Source organism: Sinocyclocheilus grahami, unplaced genomic scaffold, assembly GCF_001515645.1.
Source record: "Sinocyclocheilus grahami isolate Dianchi unplaced genomic scaffold, SAMN03320097.WGS_v1.1 scaffold150.1, whole genome shotgun sequence".
NCBI classification, from domain to species: Eukaryota; Metazoa; Chordata; class Actinopteri; order Cypriniformes; family Cyprinidae; genus Sinocyclocheilus; species Sinocyclocheilus grahami.
Window position 1 is genome coordinate 669,744 of NW_015505329.1, and position 22,678 is coordinate 692,421.

The 22,678-nt window shown below is 35.9% G+C and overlaps 1 protein-coding gene across 2 annotated transcripts in view; it reads left to right on the top strand.

Annotated features, from left to right (window-relative positions):
* The window catches only part of LOC107592114 (raftlin-like), a 110,067-nt gene that overhangs the window by 51,125 nt on the left and 36,264 nt on the right, over positions 1-22,678 (top strand). For both annotated transcript variants that reach the window (XM_016281497.1, XM_016281498.1), the window contains exons 3-4: positions 8,826-9,003; positions 22,146-22,254. In XM_016281497.1, coding sequence (XP_016136983.1) covers positions 8,826-9,003; positions 22,146-22,254 — 287 coding nt within the window. The remainder of the gene's footprint in view (positions 1-8,825; positions 9,004-22,145; positions 22,255-22,678) is intronic.

The window sequence follows — 22,678 nt, forward strand, 5'->3', positions numbered from 1 at the left end:
GCACACGATTTATATATTGAGAGAATGAATCAGTAAATTGTGCGCACGATTTAGCAAATCGAGGGAACAAAATAGTAATCATGTGCACGTTTTAGTACGAATTAGTAAATCGTGCGCACAATTTATTTATTTTTTCTTGCATGTCATGTGCGGAGCTCCGTAAAAACTTGACTTGCAACTAAGTGAAAAAAAATAAGTCGAAGTACAAAAATGACTAAAACAGAAATAAAAATTAAGCTATATTAAAATATAAAAAAATTATTAAATGACAAAAGCACTTAAAAATACTAAAATTAAACTTAAATTGAAATGAAAACAGATAAATGGATGGCCAATATGGCAGTGTTCCCTGTGGGACCCAACATGGACTGAACACAGTCATTTCTGCATTTACATGTTTATGACTAATATACCTGGAGCACGCTATCCGTCAGCATTTCCATTCTTCTCAATAGCAGTCGCTCAACTGGCGTGTGCAGCTCTGGGATCGGCCATCCTTCATGCACTGTAAAAATTTTTTTTTTTGATGAGTTATAAATAAAACAAAGAATGTTGGCGTATGTTTTACAAGAAAATTATATTTCAGTCTTTCTACTTCAAAATTTCATATTTAATTCGATGTGTTACATGCTGTTTCCTTGCAATTTCTAAATGAAAAATTGTTTAAAATTAAATGAACATGAAAAATCGGTGACGTCAAACATGGTGCATTGCATCTAAATGGAAGAGAGCAGTGCAATAGCAATTGCACATCACACGACACAATAAAATGTTTAAAATCTGATGAGGGAAAGAAGCGGGTCAATGGAGAGGTAGTAGATATGAGAGGAGTCACGGCAGGGAATGATGGGAGAGGCAGAATGAGGGGAGGAGAGAGATTTGGGAACCGCTCCACAGCCACAGCTTGATTCTCTCACAAAGGGTCATTAGTAAAGTAATTAACGCGTGCCGCTGTGCCCTGGGGCTCGTGCGCCGACTGTGAGCAATGACTACTAATGACATAAAGCAGTCTTCCACGGAGCCTAGCCTGAAGAAACACTTCCACACACGACAAATAATCCTCTTTCATTAGGCACACAGACAAACATATTTCACAGAGGCCTCACTACATGAAAATAAAGGTTCCTTATTGGCATCGACGGTTCCTGTTAGAACCTTTAACATCCATGGAACCTTAAAACGTTCTTTATAGTGGGAAACAGCAAAGACTATAGAGTACCCAAGACGTGTCACTTGTTTAGTTTTGAATGGGTAAAAATGCAACGCTCAATGTGGCCACTCTATCGAAGGAAGCCCCGCCTTTTGAATAAAAGAGCCAACCGATAATCGGTAAAGTCATCACGTCACTGCAGCTGCCGAAGTCCCGGTTGCTATAGAAACTGTCAGCGTCCTGGAGACGCATGCTTAGGACTGCGTATGCGCACTGGCTGGTCTAGCCTGAAAATAAGCTTTTTTTAACACTATTTGAGCAAAAGAAAAAACATTTATGAAACAGTTGCTGTTCAAATATGAAATTGAATCCTAAGAGGCGTTTCAAAGAAGGCCGCCGAGTGAAATGACTTGCCTTAAAGTGATTTTGGAAATAGTGTTGTCGGTACTTCGGAAGCAAGTCGATATTTCGATTTTAAAAACTTAATCATACTAGCCTTTCGCAGTACTGGTCGTACTGATTATCAGGTTGATTCAGTTCCCGCTGATAGACGTCTGCTTTCTAATGTTCCCCTGCGTATTTGAGAGCGCGCTCTGTGATAAACGTCAACTGTTTTTATGTACAACGTGTTTTTGCAGCGTTGAGCATTGTAGCCAATAACAGACGTGTTTGTTGAGCATGTGAACTTAACGGCCAATTAGAGGCTGTATATAACCCAATCATAATTTGAATAAAAGTTTTATATTTCATGATGCTGCGTACACACTGCAAAGTTTCGGAGTGACAACCGTATTAAAGTCCGCGCGAACCGGATATTGCTGCCGACTTTATTTCAGTGGCGTGACGTATTTCCAGCTGAAACGGAATATTGAATAGAGGGCGTGGTTTGGGCGTGTCTCTCACTCATAGCAATCTAACGGTTGGAGGGGCGTGTTTACGCATATTCTGCCCAAGCCGTCAAACTGACATCATCAAAGAAGGACTGCCATTCCAGAACGGAGGTAAATGTTCAGATTTTGATTAAAGATTATCAAGACAGACTATTTTTTTCAGCAGATTAACTTGCACGGATTAATTGTTCACATCAAGACTAGCAATGTGCGCTAGTAAAGTAAATAAAGTCCATTTTGATTTCATGCGGACTTTAAAATACAGGACTGAATCTGAAATTGAGTTGTTTGACATGATAATCATAACAATGGATGGGACAAAAACTCTGATAGGTCAAAATAGAGCTGTACCTCTAATGTGTTTCTTTGCTTTTCATTTTATCAAATACTTTTCATCTTTTTAATGCAATGTTTACATAATTGAACATATTTGAAGGCTACGTGTAAATGGTTTAACGTTAATGTTTTTAATTATTTATTTACAATTAATCTAAATAATAATTCAATAATTCGATTTAATTTTCTAATAGTTAAATTTAAAAAAATAAATAAATAAAAAAAGAATTATGAAATTGTACTGCTATTGGTACAGACTACTGAAATATTGCTACTGACAACACTAGCAGATAAATGTTCTTTAGATTATAAAAATGTTCTTTACACTAAGAAAATAATGGTTCTTTTAAGAACTGTTCACTGAAAGGTTCCTATATGGTTCTTCTATGGCATCACTGTGAAAACCTGCTTTTAGAAGCTTTATTTGTAACATTGCATGTGGTGCGAGCTCACCAGATCTAGTGCGAAACTTTCCCGACGAGTTATTAACACGCTCCAACACATGCATGCCGTTAATAGTCATGAGATAAAATGGCACGGAACCGCCTAACGTGCTGTAAAACATAAGAAGTTCCTTCCCACAGATCTTTTATTCTAACCCTCTCTCAATGTTCATGCAAATCGGATTGAACCGTGTTCCCCAGCGGCAGAACACCGTGTTCTCTCCGCTACCCAAGCCATATCTCTGGGTTAATTCATTTCATACTCATTTCTTTTTAAATGCACTTGCTCATGAATGTTCTGTATAACGCCAGCGCCGGGTTAAAGGGCACGGGGACCGGATCACATCACAGAACTGAACATCGGTGACGGAAAGACACGGCTGTCTGACGCTGAAGCGGACTCTTGCCTGACTGACAGGGAAGCTCGCGGGGCCTGGAAAGAAAAAGAAAAAAATACAATCTTTTCAAAAAATACTGCTGGAAATCACAAGTTTGTATGTGTTCTTGAGTAATCATTCACTCTTGGATGGGTTGCGTATTAGAGTTAATGTAAAAATAATTACATTTCTTATTAATAGTCTCTGCGGCACTGCACAGTCTGCTGCTGTAATTGAGTTTTTGTGTCTAATGTCTTTGGGCAAGGGTTACCATTATTAATCACAGAAAATAAACTTTTTCCATGGCATATGAGTACAGATGTGAGTTTTGCAGGCAAAATAATATTATTAAACCTGTAAATGTCACATTTCCCCCACCATGCTTTGTTATTTGCAAATAATTGATAATAATTCTTCCAGCTATAAATGTCTTGACTATTACCTAAAGCTAAGACAGAAACACACACTAACCAGACAGCTTTATTGCTCAGCAATGAGACATAATGTAGTCCTTAGATTTTTTTCATCAACTTTATCTTATTTTTCTTCTAGACACCTAAAGATAGACTCAAATGAGAATTAGTGACATATAGAAAGGCTAGAGAGAACTTTTTTATACACAGGGCCAAAAATCAAACAAACTTGTTTGAAGGCCATGGGTCAAAAAATAATGTAGCATTATATCCAAATATATTATATTAAAATGTATGAGGTCTTGAAAATTGTGAATAATTAAACAAAAAAGTAAATAACATTTTTTAAATAATTTTTTTTTATCAAATTCACTTTTTTTGTTGTTTTTACATTTCAAAGCTTTTTTTTTTTTTTTTTGCTTTAACTTGAACTTTGTCTCAGATGTTTCTCTGAGGGACTCAAATGAGACATTTATTGACATATAGACAGGGTACAGAGGTATAAAATGAAGGTAAATCAGAGATTCCCAAACTTTGTCATACAAAGGACCAAAAATCAAACTGATTGAGGGCTGTGGGCCACAACTGAATGCATGCATTATTTCAAACTATATTATATTAAAATATATTAAATTAAATACATTTAAATAATTCAAAAAATATAAATAAAAATTGTTTTTAAATTTTAAATGATTTTTAAATCAAATTCACTTATGTTTTTACATTTAAATACAAAAAAGAAAAAAAATATGTTGCATTATGAATGCTGAATGTTGCATTGTATCCAACTATATTTTATTAAAATGCATTAAAATACAAATTAAAAAAGTTTTAAAAAGTTTTTACATTTTTAAACTATTTTTGTTATCAAATTCACTTATGTTTTTTTATATTTCAATGCAAAATAAATCAAAAATATAAATTAGAAATGAAGATATATGTCATGTTTTTATTTTATTTTTACACTTCCTGTGATATGGCAGGCCAAATCAAAGATCATGAGAGGCCAACTTTGGCCTGGTTTGGGCATCCCTGATGTAAATAGTATATAGTTTGTGCTTTTGATTGCAAAATGTATCTTTTGAAACTAAAGCAGCTATATATGAGGTTCCCGGGTTCTTTTCATCAGGAAAATGAAATCTGAAAGGCTTGTGCATTTGCTCTATATCTCTTCTCATTACTATCTAGGAGAAACAATTGAGATATTATAGAGTGCTCCTTTGTGATTTGTCTTTCCTTTGGTATGAGCTATCTCATGTTATCAAAGGCTGCTCCGGTTCACAGGCCTGAAAAAGACTTTTCTATATTGGCTGCCACAGACTTTGACGTTTTGAGAGTTCTTACGGTGATTAAGGCCAACTTAAGCAACATCCCAATGTGTTTTCCCAGTGGCATGTGATCAAATTTCTTGCTTATTTTTGTCTACAAGACACAAAAAGTGCACATACCGGAGGAGACGGCAGAGAGAGCTAATAGCATTGACTGTGAGAGGGCAAACCCAGCATGCATCTGCCTCTGGGGGGAGTCTCTGTTTACACACAGAAAGCAAAAACTCAAATCAAACATAGCAGGATTAATTATACTTAAACAGATCCAACCGCGCACGTACGGTTTAGAGAGCTTTTGTATCTGTGGACTATTTTCTCATCATTCGTTTTATCTCACGTCTTGTGGAGAAAATGATTGAGCAATCCAGGGTTATTTTTAGCTGGCCAATGATTTGCCTGAAGCGCCCTTTGCTTTTTTGTGTGTGCTATTTTACAATAGAGTTTTGGAATTACGCCTGAGAAAAGAAGAGCATGCACACAGCCACAATCAGGCCTTTATGTCAGCTCTATTTTATGAGTTATATTCTATTTGTACTTTTTAAGCCAGGGTGCAAAATTAACAAACACCAAGTGCAAAACAAGGGGGTTAAACTTTTTTTTTAGCATCATTTGTGAATAAATACAACACAATTGGATGCAAAATAATTATTTGTTTGAGCTATAAGTATGATAGTGATTTATATGTAGAGTATTGCTCCCATTAAGTTACAAATACTAAAATAAAAAAGCTCTTATTTATCAAGATTAACTTGAATGTGATGCTGCTAGCAAAGGCTTCTATGATTTTATTTTTAAATTATTATTTGATTGTCTTTTTTTGTTTTGTATTGTATTTTTACATTATTTTAAATTATTTTGAAAACATTTCAATATATGAAAAAATTATAAACAGAGGCTTCTAAGATTATTATTATTATCATTATATTGCAAGGATAAAAACTGCTAAATAATCTCATTTTGTTATATATATATGCATATTCAATAACAAAAATGTGCAAAATACAGTTTTATGGCTGGTAAATTTCCTCAATTTCCTCCACTTGGCATTGGCAAGCTATTTTTGGGCCGTATTTACAGCAAAAAGAACATAAATATTGCACAATTTGCCAGAGACCATGATAAATCTGCAAGCTGCATCTGAAATTGTTATCTGGAAAGATGAGGGTTTTATTGTTTGTTTGGTATTCATAGGAAGACATTTTATGCTGTGCCACACCACAGTACCGCTTTCCAAAACTGCTGTCGAGTCACACACACATCTTTGTCTCGGTGTAAATTTAGAGTTGCTCTAACATTAAAAAGCAGAAGAAGGGTCTAGAGCTCGACGGCGTGACCTCAGATGACTTCCTGTTCATCTTTAGGTTGAGTTCAGTATTCAAGTTGACTTCTTCCAGCACACTGCACACATGTGGCACACAGTGTATGGGAGGCTCAGCTGAGTGCTGGACGGTGTTTATTTTGGAAGAACTCACTCCAGGCAGCTGTTTGGGTTGGTTTATATGTCAGTGTTTTGGGCACGGAGCCTTATGTGAGCAGACAGACAAACTCTGACTGTTTCTCTCTCTGGGACCATTCGCCAATTGTGCAAAGCTTATTCACAAACCAGCTTAACCTTTTCAGTTCGGAGTCATTGGCTATGTTTGGATACTAACTTAATACTTAGTTACTAGCTTACAGTATGCATTTTGTAATGATAAACATTAGCATACAATGTTATGGTCACCTTATGACAATGCAAACTCTACATGTGGCATCCTGTTATCATCTTGAATATAAAATAGGGTATTTTGGATTTTTTTTTTATTCAATTTTGTGTAAAGATGTCTTAAAATTTGGCAATCTGATCAAGTAAGGAATTAAAAAAAAAAAAAGATGACAAATAATCAGAATTACGGATCATTGAAATACTATTATAGTTTTTTTTAACAATATTTTAAATTAGTTTTTATTTTATATTTTTATTTTTGTGTTTTGATTTTATTTTTTAAGTGTGTGTTTGTCATTTTATTGTATTTTATTAACAATGTTTATATAAGACTTTATTCATTTTAATTTCAGTTTTAGTTTAACTACAGCTTTACTGAAATAAAAAACTAAAATCCTTTAAAATATTTTATTTTACTTTAGTGTAGTTTTTATCTTATTTCAAGTAACAAAAAATATTTAAAAAGGATTTAGTTAACTATAATAGCCCTGCAACTAATATCACTTAACTGGGAATTAAGCTTTCTGGTTTAAAATATAAACTATATATATATATATATATATAAAACAAGACAAAATACAAGTAAGAATTTTTTTTTTTTTTTGCAGTGAAATCAGTTGTCACACTGGAAATAGAAGGTCGAGTTGAGAGCATTGCATTGTGGGATACAGTATTCTGCTCAGTTGCATACTGCATTTTGGCAAATGTCATATGTAATCTGGATATTCCATGCATACATTCTACATACTGCAGAAATAATGAGTTTAGTTTGCTAGCATGCTATTCCAAACAGTCAATGTCATTCAAACATGTGAATAAGGCTCATAATAGAATTAAAGTTCTGTTCAAAATGTGCACTATAGTGGGCAATAACAACTGGATTTACAACTGGACCTCACACTCACAATGCATTTGCCAGTCATTGACGTCTGCATTAGTGTGCATAGAATGCGGTTCTGGTCGTGTCTCGCTCTCGATGCCCTCTCATTAACATAACATGGGCTTAATATCTTGGTTGCGTTGTGAGACAGATCTGCTGTGTTGTTGCACAGCTGGCCGATTCTGACACTTTCTGTTATGTGGCATGTTTCTCTCTCTCTCTCGATTATGCCCAGACAAGACTTTAGATTAAAACGAGGAAAGTGTTCCTCCCACTTCCAAATGTCTGGTCACTCCACGAGTGTATCTCATTACAGCCAGAGCTAGGCGTGACTGGGGCAGTCAGAAAGATATCAAAGCTCTTGAGTAAAACACTCTCATCTCACGACCAGCTAAACAATCCCATTTAATTGGATTTTTCACCAGGCCCATTAAATCACAGACAAGGTTAGTGAGGCACCAGTTGCTAAAGCAACCCTTGTGTCGTTCTGTCTTTCGTTGCAAATAAACTAGCAAATCCTCCTGGAGAACCAACTCTGAGCACTAGAAAAACAACTGTTTGACTGTCCACTGTTTGTACAGCACAAACACCTGGGGGTTGCAATGATTTTGCTGTTGATTTATAAAGTGATGCACATCTTTAGTACATATAAGAGCTGCTGGCTCACAGGTACTTTCTGGTCTATTATTCTACTGTCCTAAAGACAAAAAAAGGTAAACAGTAAAAAAATATAATGAAAAACAATAAAAAAATATGAGTAAAAAAAAAAATAATAATATAAATATATATATATATATATATATATAGAAAAAATATTATTTTTAAATATAATAATCAAGCCTCTGCTTCGATTTCATACATTAAAATATATATATTTTTTTTAATAATATAAAATATAACAATAATAATAGTCATAATCATAGAGGCCTCTGTTTGACTGAGTGTGTATACGCACACAATAAAAATAATACCTAAAAAAAATAACCATAGAAAGCTCTACTATACAGTTTTCATATATGAAAATATTCTGAAAATATTAAATATAAACATATAAAGTAAAAAAAAAAAGTTCAACACAGAATAACCACAGATCTCTCTGCTTTGCATTATTCATATGTTTAAGAGTTTTGACAATAAACAAAAAATCATAAATATATAATATACATCCTCAAATAGCTGAATAATATCGAGTTATTTGTTAGTGTTGGGTCCTCCAGGGAGTCTACCCATCTGAGTGTGTGTGGTCCAGTGTGTGCTGTTCTCACCCGTGTGTGTGTGTCTCTGCCTCTGTGTCCTCTGGCAGATGGGACGTCCACGCTGTGCCTGTCCTCAGTGAGGGAGCTGCCGTCTCAGCTGCAGGATCTGTACCAGCAGGGCTTCATTCTAGCAGCTGTGCACCCCTTCGTCCACCCGTGCGGCCCCGAGCCCGCCAGCGTCCAGCGCCAGCTCTACCGGGCAGTGCTCATCAAAGTCTCTGACAGGTGGGGTCACAACACGCCTAATGGAAACATGACAGCTGCTCTCAACTCCACAGGTGGCGCTGACATTTATTACAGGGCTCATATTTCACTTTTTATCTTCGTTTCTGGCCTCAAATCCTCTATGATGTTATTATAGTCCTCTATAATGTTAGTTTATTGCACCAAAAACATCATAATTGAGTGTTTATGAGCATTTTCCATCCTCCGACTGATCCTTCAACAGGTTTTTGTGCTACTGTACCTTAAAGACTCCATGTGTTGGTATTGGGTTGAATATATTTGGTGCTGCCACATCCTCTTTATGAAGCCTGATTGCATTATAACTGGACTACAATATAGTCTGCATTATATACAAGAATAATCTTTTTTTTCCCCCAATATGACTGCTGTGAATCATTTCTGCACCACTTTCTTTAATCAGTTTCTCCACTCACCCCGTGTGCCATTGGTGGCCCAAAGTTGACCGTCAGATCCAATCACCACTTCCATTCTGCTCAGCTTATTTTGCACATCATCCAGGAGTAAGAACACATTCAGTCCACCTGGAAAGGAAGATGTGTTTATAACGTACTGCGTTAATGGAATAAACACTTTTGAGGAATTTTTGCCCAAATTTACCAGGTTGGTGGAATCAAAATAAGAGTTTGAGGTGAAAAAGTAAACTTAACATGCAAAACAAAATGACAAATTATGCTTTGATTTATTAGCTTTATCTGTAAAAGAACCAGTAAAATATTATTTTTGGACGAACATAAACTACTGTACTGTCCAAAAGTTTGGGGTCAGTAAGATTGATTGTTTTATATTAGGGCTGGACAATAGGACCTAAAATCAAAATCTCGATTAATTGAACATTTTATCTCGGTTACGATTAATGAACGATTTTTTGAAACGATGAAACGCGACACTCACCTGCGAGACGCTTCGAAAGACATGAGCGCAACGTTCAGACACGTCCATATAGCACGACTATACACGTGGTAGTATGTTTTTAAGGGGAAAGTATTAACAGATTTAAAAAAAAAAAAAAAAACATGAGAAAATTACGTCGTTTAGAGGTTCTGAATTTCAGTTTCGATTACTTTTCAATTAATCGTCCAGCCCTAGTTTTTATGTTATTTTAAAGAAGAATTAATACTTTTATTTGGCAAGGACGCATTAAACTTATCAAAAGTGGCAGTACATGTTTAAAAGATTAAAAGTAAAAAAAAAAAAAGATTTTTATATCAAATCAATTTTATTATATTGTAAATATTATATCCTTAACAAAAACATTACTTGAAATAAAATAAACATTAAATAAATGCAATAGTTCTCATTTTCTTTTAGTTTTAGTTGAAGTACTAAAATAACTCAAATTAAATAAACAAACAAAAAACAAAAACCCTAAATGTTAATAAAAAAAACCCTATATGTATATAAAAGATGTATGTTAAAAAACTAATGGAACTTTAATTAAAAATGAAAACAGAAAATAGAAAAATATATCAACGATACTACAGTAAAAATAAATAAATTCTATTTTAAAATATATTTTCTTTTATCATCTTTATTTTTATTAATTGTATTGCTTATATTGTGTACAGTGAGAAGCTGCTTTTAAAGGTGCTTTATAAAATAAAGTTTATCATTATGATTATTATATTCAAATAAAAAAAAATATCATGTCAAGTCAAGTCACCTTTATTTATATAGTGCTTTTAACAATACAGATTGTGTCAAAGCAACTGTACAGCATTAATTAGGAAAATATTGTGTCAATAATGCAAAATGACAATAGTCATATTTGACATTTCACAATATTACTGTATTTTAGATCAAATAAATGCAGCCTTAGTGAGCATAAGTGACTTCTTTCAAAAACATTAAAACATCTTACACTCTAAAAAATTATGGGTTGTTTCAACCCAACTTTGGGTCAAATATGGACTAACCCAACTTTTGGGTTAAAAATTTAAATGAAAGAATTTAACCCAATAGTTGGGTTAGTCCATATTTGATCCAAAGTTGGGTTGAAACAACCCAGCATTTTTTAGAGTGTACTGACGCCAAACTTTTTGAACAGCAGTATATATTCAGATCAAAGAGTCTATCCATTTTGCCGCCAACTGACAGCAAATGTGCAATTGTTTAAATTCGTTTTTTCACAGCAGTCTATAGCAACTATTTCAGATAAACCACCGCTAAACGATGCATACAAATGAACAAATGCAATTGGCTGCTTTAAATGTCAGTCAAGCAGTGGACAGCATAAGCCTTCACGCCATTAGTCCAAAGTCTGTCTGCATGAGGCCAACACTTTACAGTTCGTCACACAGAGTTGGTGAAGGTTGAAGAGCGGTTCGATAATCCTCTGGCAAAACAGTGGCAGGAACTCAAAGTCACATCCACTTCCTGCCTGCAGCGCTGCTGGATCACTGTAAAGGGCACTGAGCAAGAGACACTGAGCTGACCTCCACCCACACACAGTCACACCACAATGACATCTGCATCTGAGACTGCAGGCATATGTATGACCCCACTGACCTCTTAGAGGAGATTCCCTGGAGGAAGGAAGTGAGGTGATGGTGGGGCCATGGCCCATGGGAAGGCCTCTCTTACCTCAGTGCTGGTGGTCGGTCTGGAGGTCTGTGAACCTCTCAGATTCAGCCTCAGGTTTCCACTGATTTGAGAGACGAATGATAATGTAACCGAATGTGTTACTGCATAACCTGCCAACAGACAAACATACGGCATCACAGTCTTTGTTTACTTTGTTAAGTCTAATGATTATTTAGAGTCGAAGAGTGTCATTAGTGTCACTAAGACATGCTGACTGTTTTCAGGTTTGAAAAGAACCTGTTTACTTACGGCTTTATAAGCTTGCATTGGAGAAAGTATTTTAAAGTCGTGATGAAATGAAAGTGATGACAGATCTTTTCTACCGTAATGACTCCATATTCTAACTGAGTGCAATATATAATTGAAAAAGAAAAACATGTGGTGGGTTGTTGATTGGAAATGTGGGGATGCTTTTATTCAGCTCGGATGTATTCAATTGATCTAAAGTGACAGGAGAGACATTTATAGGGGTACAAAAAAATTCAATTTCAAAAATAAAAAAAAATTCAATGCTATTTCTTTTTAAACATTCTATTCATCAAAGAATCCTGTAACAAATTGATCACGGTTTCCACAAAAATATTAAGCAGCACAATTGCTCAAAAAGTATTGAAAAATTTGATTAATTAATAATAAGAAATGTTTCTTGAGCAGCAAATCAGCATATTAGAATGATTTCTGAAGGATCATGTGACACTGAAGACTGGAGTAATGATGCTGAAAATTCAGCTATGCATCGCAGGAGTAAATTACATTTTAAAAATATATTTAAATATAAAACAGTTATTCTAAATTGCGATAATATTTCAAAATTGTACTGTATTTTTTATTAAATAAATGCAACCTTGGTGAGCATAAAATACTTCTTTCAAAAATGCATTTCAAAACATGCATTTGGAAAAGAGAGTGAATTTTCCTTTCATGTTAACTTAAAAGTATATGAACGTTTGTATTTATGCAGTACATTTATTTTTGCACGAATGCATTACCTATAAGTGAAACTGTACATTTCATATTTCTTATGTTACCACAAATACACAAAAATACTTCTTTTGAATACTTCAAAAAAATGTCTTGGTGGACATCCTGTCGCTCAGGCCAGAGATTTTCATCAACATCACATCTGATGTTTTCCATTGTCATGCACCGGGGAAAAAATCTCCTTGAATGCCGCACCCATCCCCTGCAATGATCAGCTGTGATGTCCTCACATGCAGCATTCATGGCATCCAACAGAGACATCTGATCTTGTGGTCTATGATCATATACTTTCCACCTTCATGCTGAAAAAAACCCTTCTATTGGATTTAGGAATGGAGAGTATGGTGGAAGGAACTCCATTGTTATCCTTTCATGTGCAGCAAACCAGTCCCTAACAATGTTGGTTCGGTGGAAGCTGACATTATCCCAGACAACAACATAATTAGGCAAATGTGGTCTAACTAAACCTCTTTCTTGTTCTGGAATCAGGTCTCTGTAAAGTGTGTTTAGGAAGGCCAGGAGAAGTTGGGTACTATAGGGCCCAATGTGTGGAATATGTGTGCTCACACCATTCTCTGAAATGGCAGCACACATTGTAATATTGGCCCCACGTTGGCCTGGTGTGTCAGTTGTGGCTCGGTGTCCAATGAGATTGCGACCACGTCTCCGGCCTTTGGACAGATTGAATCCGGCCTCGTCCACAAAAACAAGAATGTGGGTTGTTTCATGTCCTTCTAACTCCATGATTCTCTACGAAGAAACACAGAAACAAAATAAAGTTAATTTTTATTCTAGAGTTCTCTTCTTATGGGTTTCTAAAACTTCAAGTAATACAGGCATCTTAGAAGTACAGTAAAACTCACTAAGTGCACACCAGTACCTGGACATACTGGTACCGCAGCTCCTTCACTTTCACTATTCCTCTCAAATGGCACCTTGTAGAGTTGTTTCATAGTCATTTGATGTCTTTTCAGAACTCTGTCTATGGTGGAAATGCTGACAGAATTTATATTTGCGAAGACATTGTCATTTATGATTGCACTTTGGATCTCTCTTAGCCTGATGGAGTTGTTTGCTATGACCATGTTGCAAATTTCTTGTTCTTGCTGATGGTTAAATACTGCTGCTCTGCCACCAGCTCGAGGTTGTTGTGCGGTTCTATAGAATGTACAAATAGACTTGCATTTACCTTTACAATATTGTTGTTTATAAAAATGCTTTACATACTGTAAAACAAAAAAATAAATACATATTTACCTGTTTTCCCTACGAAAGGTTTGCACAACTGATGACACTGTGGACCTGTTAACATTAGGCTGTACTCTTCGACCAGCGTCTTCCGTTGTAAAACCACAATTTATGACATGATCCACAAGTATGGCTCTGATTTCATCAGAGACTCTGACTCTTCTATTTCCACCTCTTCCTCTATTATGTCTTCCTCTAACACCACCACCACGTATTCTTACACGTCTTCCAATTGCTCTTCCACGAGCATGTTGCTGCAGTTCAGGGTTGTGGAAGTCCTCCATTCTTAGTGATTGTGCTGTAGGCAATCTACATATATATGCTCCCAAACTTGATTGGTTAAATGGTTGAATGGTTGATTCAAATTGTATTGCAATTAGAGGGCATTTGCCAATTTAGCAGACATTACAAACAATGTCAATGTCAGATATTTATGGAATATACATGCGTGTATACCAGTTTTTCATAATTGAATGGATCGTTTTGAATGTGATGGCTTACACGATGAAAAATGTTTGAGAAGTTGTGAAAAGTTTGACAGTTTAAGTGAGAATCGGCTCATCAGTTTTGATCAACAAGCCATATACAATTAGTTGTTGTGCAAACTGCAGACAATTGTACTTTCTCTTTGCACACATGTGCCAGAGCATTTGCAATTTGCTCAAATCAATAAGAAATTCCAATCTGATGTGAACAAGAAGCTAAATGTTCAGAGATCTGAACTTATTGTTTCGGGAAAAAAAAGTTTAATTTGAGAATTGAGCCAAAGCAACTGAGAAAAACTGTAATGTTAGTGAGACTTCGGTTGAGAACAGCATGTTTTAGGGGCCAATGCGAAGCCCGTTTTTGCACATAAATGCACATAAAGAGTCTCAATTGGGGACTGGCACCTTGTTCATGGAAAAAGTGGCTTCTGACATGTAGTGTGGACTCTGTGGCGTCTGATCTGAGTCTCAGAGCAGCCGCAGCTTCAGGGCCGAACAGTGATGACAAATTCAAAAGCCCTGGAATTATTCTGTTCTCATGGACGTACCAGGAATCCCGAAACACATTCCTGGCAAATGAAGGTTTAATGCAAAACATTAAGAAGGAAAAATTCCTCTCTATATTACTGTTAATCTTCTGGCTACTCTTCTTTTAGGTATGAGTGTAATTTTCCACTTGAAGCAGCATTCTATGAGTGCCAGTATGAGCTTGAGCTGTAAACTGTACCGTAACATTACACAGTTCAGTGGATGTTAAGATGAACTCTTGGCACGACCTCCCCTCAAGTTAATGTGTCATGCACTGAAAAGCAAGAATGCTCACGCAAAAACTCGTTATTAAAGCCATAGACACTCCATCACTCATCTTAAAGGAACAGTTGAACCTGAAATGACAGTTTAGTTTCAAACCCATATGCTGTCAGTTCATTTCAGTGGAACACAAAAGGAGACATTTATGGAATGTAGATGCTCCTCATTTCTATACAACTGTCAAAAAAGGCTGCATGATTTGGCTAAACATTATCTCTCTCTCTCTCTCTCTCTCTCTCTCTCTATATATATATACAGTATATTTATATATATAGAGAGAGAAAGAGATAGATAGATAGATTTATATATTCATTGAAATTGTATTTAAATTTTTTAAATTAAAAGGAATAAAAATCTACATTTTGAGAAACATAAAAAAATAAACAACAATTTATGTAGAAAAGAAATGGCTGCATTTATTTGATAAAAAATACAATAAAAACAGTAATATTGTGAAATATTATTGCAATTTAAAATAACGGTTTTCTATTTGAATTTATTTTAAAATTTAGTTTATTTTTGTGATGCATAGCTGAATTTTCAGCATCATTACTCCAGTCTTCAGTGTCACATGATCAGAAGTCATTCTAATATGCTGATTTGATGCTCAAGAAACATTTCTGAATATTTTCAATGATGAAAACAGTTGCTGTTTTTTTTTTATGGAAACTGAAAGATCAAATAAACAGCATTTATTTGAAAAAAATATATATTTTGTTACACTATAAATGTCTTTACTGTAACTTTTGATACATTTCATGTATCTTTGCTGAATAAAAGTATTTATTACTTAAAAAAAAAAAACATTCTGACCCCAAACTTTTGAATGATAGCGTATATTTAAATAATATTATAAATATTTAAAAAATAATAAATATTTTATTATAAATACTGTATATCTACATACATTTTTGTTTAATATTTATTGTCATTTTTTAACTAGATTTAACTTGATAAAAATCAATGATGCCAAACATGGATGTAAATGAGGGGAGGGGAATATTTTTTATTGATTAGTGACTTAAATGTACTTCTGTTCCTCCCACAAAACTATCTTATGACTTCAAAAGACTTGTAGTCGTATAGTCTACTTGTATGTTTATTTTCTGTCATTTGGGAGCTGCGTGATTGTATGATTTTGTCATATGGAAAATGGCAGTGTGAATATTCTTCTGAAGATTCCCTTTTGGGTTCAGTGGAAGAAAGAAAGTCATATGAGGTCAGAACATCATGAGATTTTCGGGTGAACTCTACCTTTGACAAGTCATTTTTCATCCATAGAGTAGGCGTGATGTTGGGATGATGTGCGTGTGTTGCTCATAGTGAAGACTTCAAGAGACCAAGAGCAAAACGAGAAGAAAGAAGATCAGACTTGAATTCTGTCACGTGTGCGTGTGCGTGGATGTGCATGTGTTGGGAGGAATCGTAGTATCGAGGCGGTTGCCAACCTTTGATGGCTTCGGCAAAGCTGCCTTGCTTTATCTTTGGCGTCTGTCACCGTGGAGACAGTTGCTCGCATCAGCAGCGGCCCTGAGGGATAAACCTGTGAAAAAAAGCAAGAGAGAGGCGAGATATCAAACAGGACACAGCTCTTCTCCTCCCCTGCCAATCCAAGGAATCACAGAGGAGAGGGAGGACAATGCAGATGAAAGAAAACCTTCATGTAGCCAGTCCTCGCTCTCACAAAACAAACAGACCCAAAAACATCCAGAAGAGAAGACAAAGAGAGCTGGAGAGGGGACGAGGAGGAGGAAACGGAACAAAATGAGAGATGAAAGAAGGATCTGTTGGGAAATCCAGGTCTGAGCTGGCCATTACCTGGTTTAGATGGTTGAGTCTCTTCTGGTCATGCTAATTAAAACTGGTAGAAGACCTTCCAGAGGTAAATGTTATCACTGAGAAGTTGCTTCTGTTTCATGTTCACAAGGATATAAATACAGTGGGTATGGAAAGTATTCAGACCCCCTTAAATTTTTCACTCTTTGTTATATTGCAGCCATTTGCTAAAATCATTTAAGTTCATTTTTTTCCCTCATTAATGTACACACAGCACCCCATATTGACAGAAAAACACAGAATTGTTGACATTTTTGCAGATTTATTAAAAGTGAAGAGCAGCTCAGATCTTTTGAGATTTTATCGGAAATACTTGTCGTGTCAACTTTATTTGTAACGTGCTTTTCATAATACACATATTTCAAAGCAGCTTTACAGAAAGTCATACTGTTATGGCCTTAATGCGTTAACATTGAGCAGTTTTAGGGCTATAAATATTGTAATTATAGTGTTGTCAAACACAAATATCAGTGCCACAGTGACTCGGGCACATGCAGGGAGAAAGTAAATAAGAAACTTAGACAATGGTCAGTGTTGTAAGCAAGAGACAATTGTTAGAAAGTATTAATGAAGATACGATTCGGTTGTCAAAGAGTCTGATGTGACAATTCCCAAATGTAATAAATAGCTATTTAATGTTGAGAAATATAGGGTATGTATTCAATTTCAGTTAGCATCTCTAATTGCATACTGAATTACTATAAGATGATGGCGTTCTTTGCTGGAATTGAAAATTACTGTAAATTGTGGTAAAGGTTTTGGTTAAAATTACTGATATTGGTGTAAAGATTCTGGTTAAAAATTACTTGTATTATGGTAAAGATGTTGGTTAATTATTTATATTGGGGTAAAGATTAGGATTAAAAATTACTTGTATAGTGGTAAAGATTTTGGTTAAATATTACTGATATTTTGGGGGTAGAGATTTTGGTTAAAAATGACTTATAAATAATTTTTAACCAAAATCTCTACCCCCAAAATCTCAGTAATATTTAACCAAAATCTTTACCACGATACAAGTCATTTTCAACCAAAATCTCTCGATATCAGTAATATTTAACCAACATCTTTACCCCAATACATGTGATTTTAAACCATAATTTTTTCATGATATAAATAATTTTGACAAATCTTTACATGATATACCATGGGAAAATTTTGGTTTAAAATCACATGTATTGGGGTAAAGATGTTGGGTAAATATTACTGATATCGAGAGATTTTGGTTAAAAATTATTTGTATTGTGGTAAATATGTTGGTTGAAAATGACTTGTATCGTGGTAAAGATTTTGGTTAAATATTACTGATATCGTGGTAAAGATTTTGGTTAAATATTACTGATATTTTGGGGGTAGAGATTTTGGTTAAAAATTATTTGTATCATGGTAAAGATGTTGGTTAAAAATGACTTGTCTCAAGGTAAAGATGGTTAAAATTGCTTGCATGTAGGTAAATATTTTAGTTAAAAATCACTTATATCACATTAAAGATTTTGGTCATATTGCCCACTTCAAAGTAATTTAAACAGGAAGCTGCTAGAGAGTCAATAAGTACCAGTATGGTAGAGGTAGAGGCTACAGATGAAACGGGATGAAGCTCAGGCATCAGTCAATCACATGTAGCAGTGTTTAATATTCACCCTGGATTCACTCTGGATCCAGGCCCAGCTCTCCCACATCAGGATTAGCCGCTGTGTGTGGAGCTCATATGGGTGACATTGCTACAGTTTCCCCTCCAAAACTCACCCAAACCAGATGTGGCCCACCGCTACTGCAGGAGCTCCTCCTGACTTCTGGCCCGTGTAAACGCAAACATCACAACTGTGAAGCAGGGTCTCGGGATTAGCGTCGGCAGGCCAGTTTTAAAGCGATTTGACGGGCATTACTTATAACCTAGCGGTGAATGTGTGCGGTAGCTGACTGTGTTTATAATTCCAAATGTCAACTGTCAAGCCCCCCATGTTCAATTTTAGTTACAGTTCCACTTCAGCGATGAGGGTGGGTGATTCATGCATCATTTTTTGATAATTGCTGTGCACCTCGCAGGGGTACCGGTACAGACCAGAAACCATTAAGGCCGATATGCTTGAATAACATTTTTCATGGCTCTGTAAATAAGCTGACATCAAGAAAGAAGCGATACATTATTAATGCAGCGATTAAAGATGGGGATACCTAGGTTTGATGGATCCCATCGAAGGTTGTTGTCATGGCAATGCCACCGAATTGCACATGCACACAGCTGGATGTTGCCTCCAGACCCGGAAACACTGAATCTGACAGCACCAGTGATATTCCTGTATACTATACACACCAGCATTCCTGTGGGCAAAGAGAGAGAGAGAGAGGTGAAAACACATTCGGCACACACAAACTAAGATGATCCACAGGCAAACAGGCATTTGCCAACAGTGCAACCCAGCTGTGTCTAAGATCCGTGTCTGAGAGAAACCTTTGAGCAAACTGTTTCTGAAGGAAGTCTAGATCAGTGTTGCTTAAAGCTTTTTATTCCCAGAAGCGGCACTCCTGCGAGCAAGCGGCTGGATCTTTTCTGTCAAAGTTACTGCTGTTTAAACCGCTAAAGCATTTCCACAAACAGCCTCGGCGCTGCCAAAAACTGTGGATCGCTCTTCTGTAGGTGCATTAAGCCTGTAGGAAAGAAATATCACAAATGTAATCTCTTTACAGGAATAGTTCATGCAGAAGTGAGAAATCTTTATTTACTCTCCCTAATGCTGGTATATTTTTCAGTGGAACACAAAAGAAGAATCGGTATGTGGTTCTTTTGAATGAAACAGTTTATAGTGGCCACAGGATGCATAGGGTGACTGAACATAAATTTCATTTCTTAAAATAAATCGAGATCAAATGGAGAGCAAATGGAGAAGCTGAGGTGTCCTGCTCCTCACATTTTCATTCTCGTGTGTTAGTAGCCTAGAGATCTTGGTATCGATTCAAAATAGAAGACAGAGGTATAAAAAAGTTCCAAAACATTCCAAAATTCGAATTTGTCGAACAGCAAAGATCTTGGCAAACCTGTCAATCATGTACTGCGCTACAAAAGGGTTTTAAAATGTTCCATTTTTATTTGGAAAGAAATGTTCACCAAGGCTCCATTTACTTAATCATAAATAGAGTAAAAACAGTAATATTATAAAATATTATTACATTTTAAAATAACCGTTTTTTCTTTTAATATATTGTAAAATTGAATTTATTCCTGTGATGCATTTTCAGCATAATTACTCCAGTCTTCAGTGTCACATGATTCTTCAGAAATCATTCTAATATGCTGATTTGCTGCTCAAGATTAATTTCTTATTATTGTTTTATTTATTTATTTTTATGGAAAATGTGAATTTTTCTTCAGGATTCTGTAATGAATAGAAAGTTCAAAAGCATTTATAGAAATATTTTGTAATAATATAAATGCTTTTACTGTTTACATTTTGATCAATTTAATGCATCCTTGCTGAATAAAAGTATTAATTTCTTAAAAAATAAATAAATAAAATAATCGTATTGAACCCAAACTTGTGTTTGTAGTGAGATTTTTTTGTGTATTATCACAAGCGTTTGGACCGTGGACTTGCAATTGCTCAGATGGTAGAAAATCTTATTATTTACATTACATATTTCACCAACATGTCAGGGGCCATGATTAATTGCAAAAAAACATGTTTTTCATTTTTTATTGTTAATTACACTAAATTAACTTGTTAAATAGACAGGCCTTTCATTCTGCCGCTCATACGCTGCTCAGATTTGTTTATCTTCATGTTAAAGCCAGACTGCAGGATCCAGTCGTACGAGCAGCAGGAACACCATGAGGGGAATGTGTTCAGGCAGCAGATGGCCGTGTGTTGGCGGGAAGTGTGAATTCATGTGTGTGTGTGTGTGTGTGTGTGTGTGACAGAGGTGAGTCAGGGCCCTGCTGCACTGCGACTTTGTGGTTAGATAGAGCTCTGGGTTAGTGGGTTTAATCTCTGTCCCAAATGTCACACGCGCACAGAAGATGGGAGGAGAAGACGCTGGAATGGGTCCCTGAGATCAGCACCTCATGGGGATCTCTGCGGGGTTCCTCTGGAGAGAGAAAAATAGAGCTTTTGAGTCCAGATCATTCATAATTATAAAGAACTAACACCATTGATCGAGTCAAAACAGAAAAAAGAAGTATAAAAGCTGTCACTGTGGTGGCACCTTTTCAAAAGGTACACCTTTTTACCTTATTTACGCCTAAAAGTTACATAATGGTACCTTAAAGGAATCATTCACCCAAAAATTTTAATTTACTCACCCTCAAGCCATCCAATATGTAGATGAAGTATGTTTCTTCATCAGAACAGATTTGTAGAAATTCAGCATTACTTCACTTGCTCACCAATGGATCCTCTGCAGTGAATGGGTGCCGTCAGTGTTTCTTACAAACACGCTGCTTTTCTCTTTACAAGACATTAATTGATGGACTGGAGTGGTGTGGATTACTTGTGGATTATTGTAAGGTTTTTATCAGCTGTTTGGACTCTCATTCTGACGGCACCCATTCACTGCAGATGATCCACTGGTGAGCAAGTGGAATGCTACATTTTTTTCAAAATCTGTTCCTGTGAAGAAACAAACTCCTCTACATCTTCGATGGCCTGAGGGTTTTCAGCAAGTTGTAATTTTTTGGTGAACTATTCCTTTAAAGATACATATTAGTTCCTAAATGATACGTTTTAGTACCTTTTGAAAGGGTAATGCCCCATTGAAAGATTTTGTACCTTTTTTTTCTTAGAGTGCGTAGGGAGACTTTACTAAACCTACAAGTATCTTACTTACAGTTGTCTCTGCATATTAAACTGGGGCTGAAAGTATTTTAACATTGAATAAATGACACACTTCGTCTTTAACAATGCCCAAGGAAATCACCTCAGAGACAGAAAGCAGAACTCAAGTATTACACCAGCTCATTTAGTGCAAATGTGTCTTTCTAGAGCTAATTTCTTGCCAATGCTGTGCAAAAATGTGTCCAATAATAAACCTCGTGAACAGATGTTCTCCATCTTATCACTAACGTTTTCCTTCTTTGCTGCATAATCAGGTCGCTAAAATGCACTTTTTCAAGTTTGTTGGTGATATATCGCACCTGTTTAAGAGTGGTATGTTTGACATTAAACCAGTGTTCCCCTTTCTCATTAGCTGGGAGAAGAATCCGGCCGACTTTGAGCCGTACCATCTCAAACTGGAGGAATGCATGTCTGCAGACCAGATTCCCACCACGGAGCACATCCAAGGATACGTGAAGAAAGTAAGAACCTCCTGTTTAGCTTCTTAAACATAGTAAGAGCACATAACGGAATCATTAAAGGGGTCATATGATGCGATTTAAATTTTTCCTTTCTCTTTGGAGTGTTACAAGCTCTTGGTGCATAAAGAAGATCTTTAAAGTTGCAAAGACTAAAGTCTCAAATCCAAAGAGATATTCTTTATAAAAGTTAAGAGTCAGCCACACCTACCTAAAACGGCTCGTTCTAACACGCCCCCACATGTCTACATCACGATGTGGGAAGATTTGCATAACGCCCCAAATGTTCACGTAAAGAAGGCTTAACTTTTATTCTCGCTGTAGTATTGTTGCCGCCGCCATGTCGAGACGCTGTGTGTTTCGTTGTGAAAGTGAAAATACTTTGGTTGACCTTCCAAAAGAGGACGATATCCGCTTCGTCATGCCT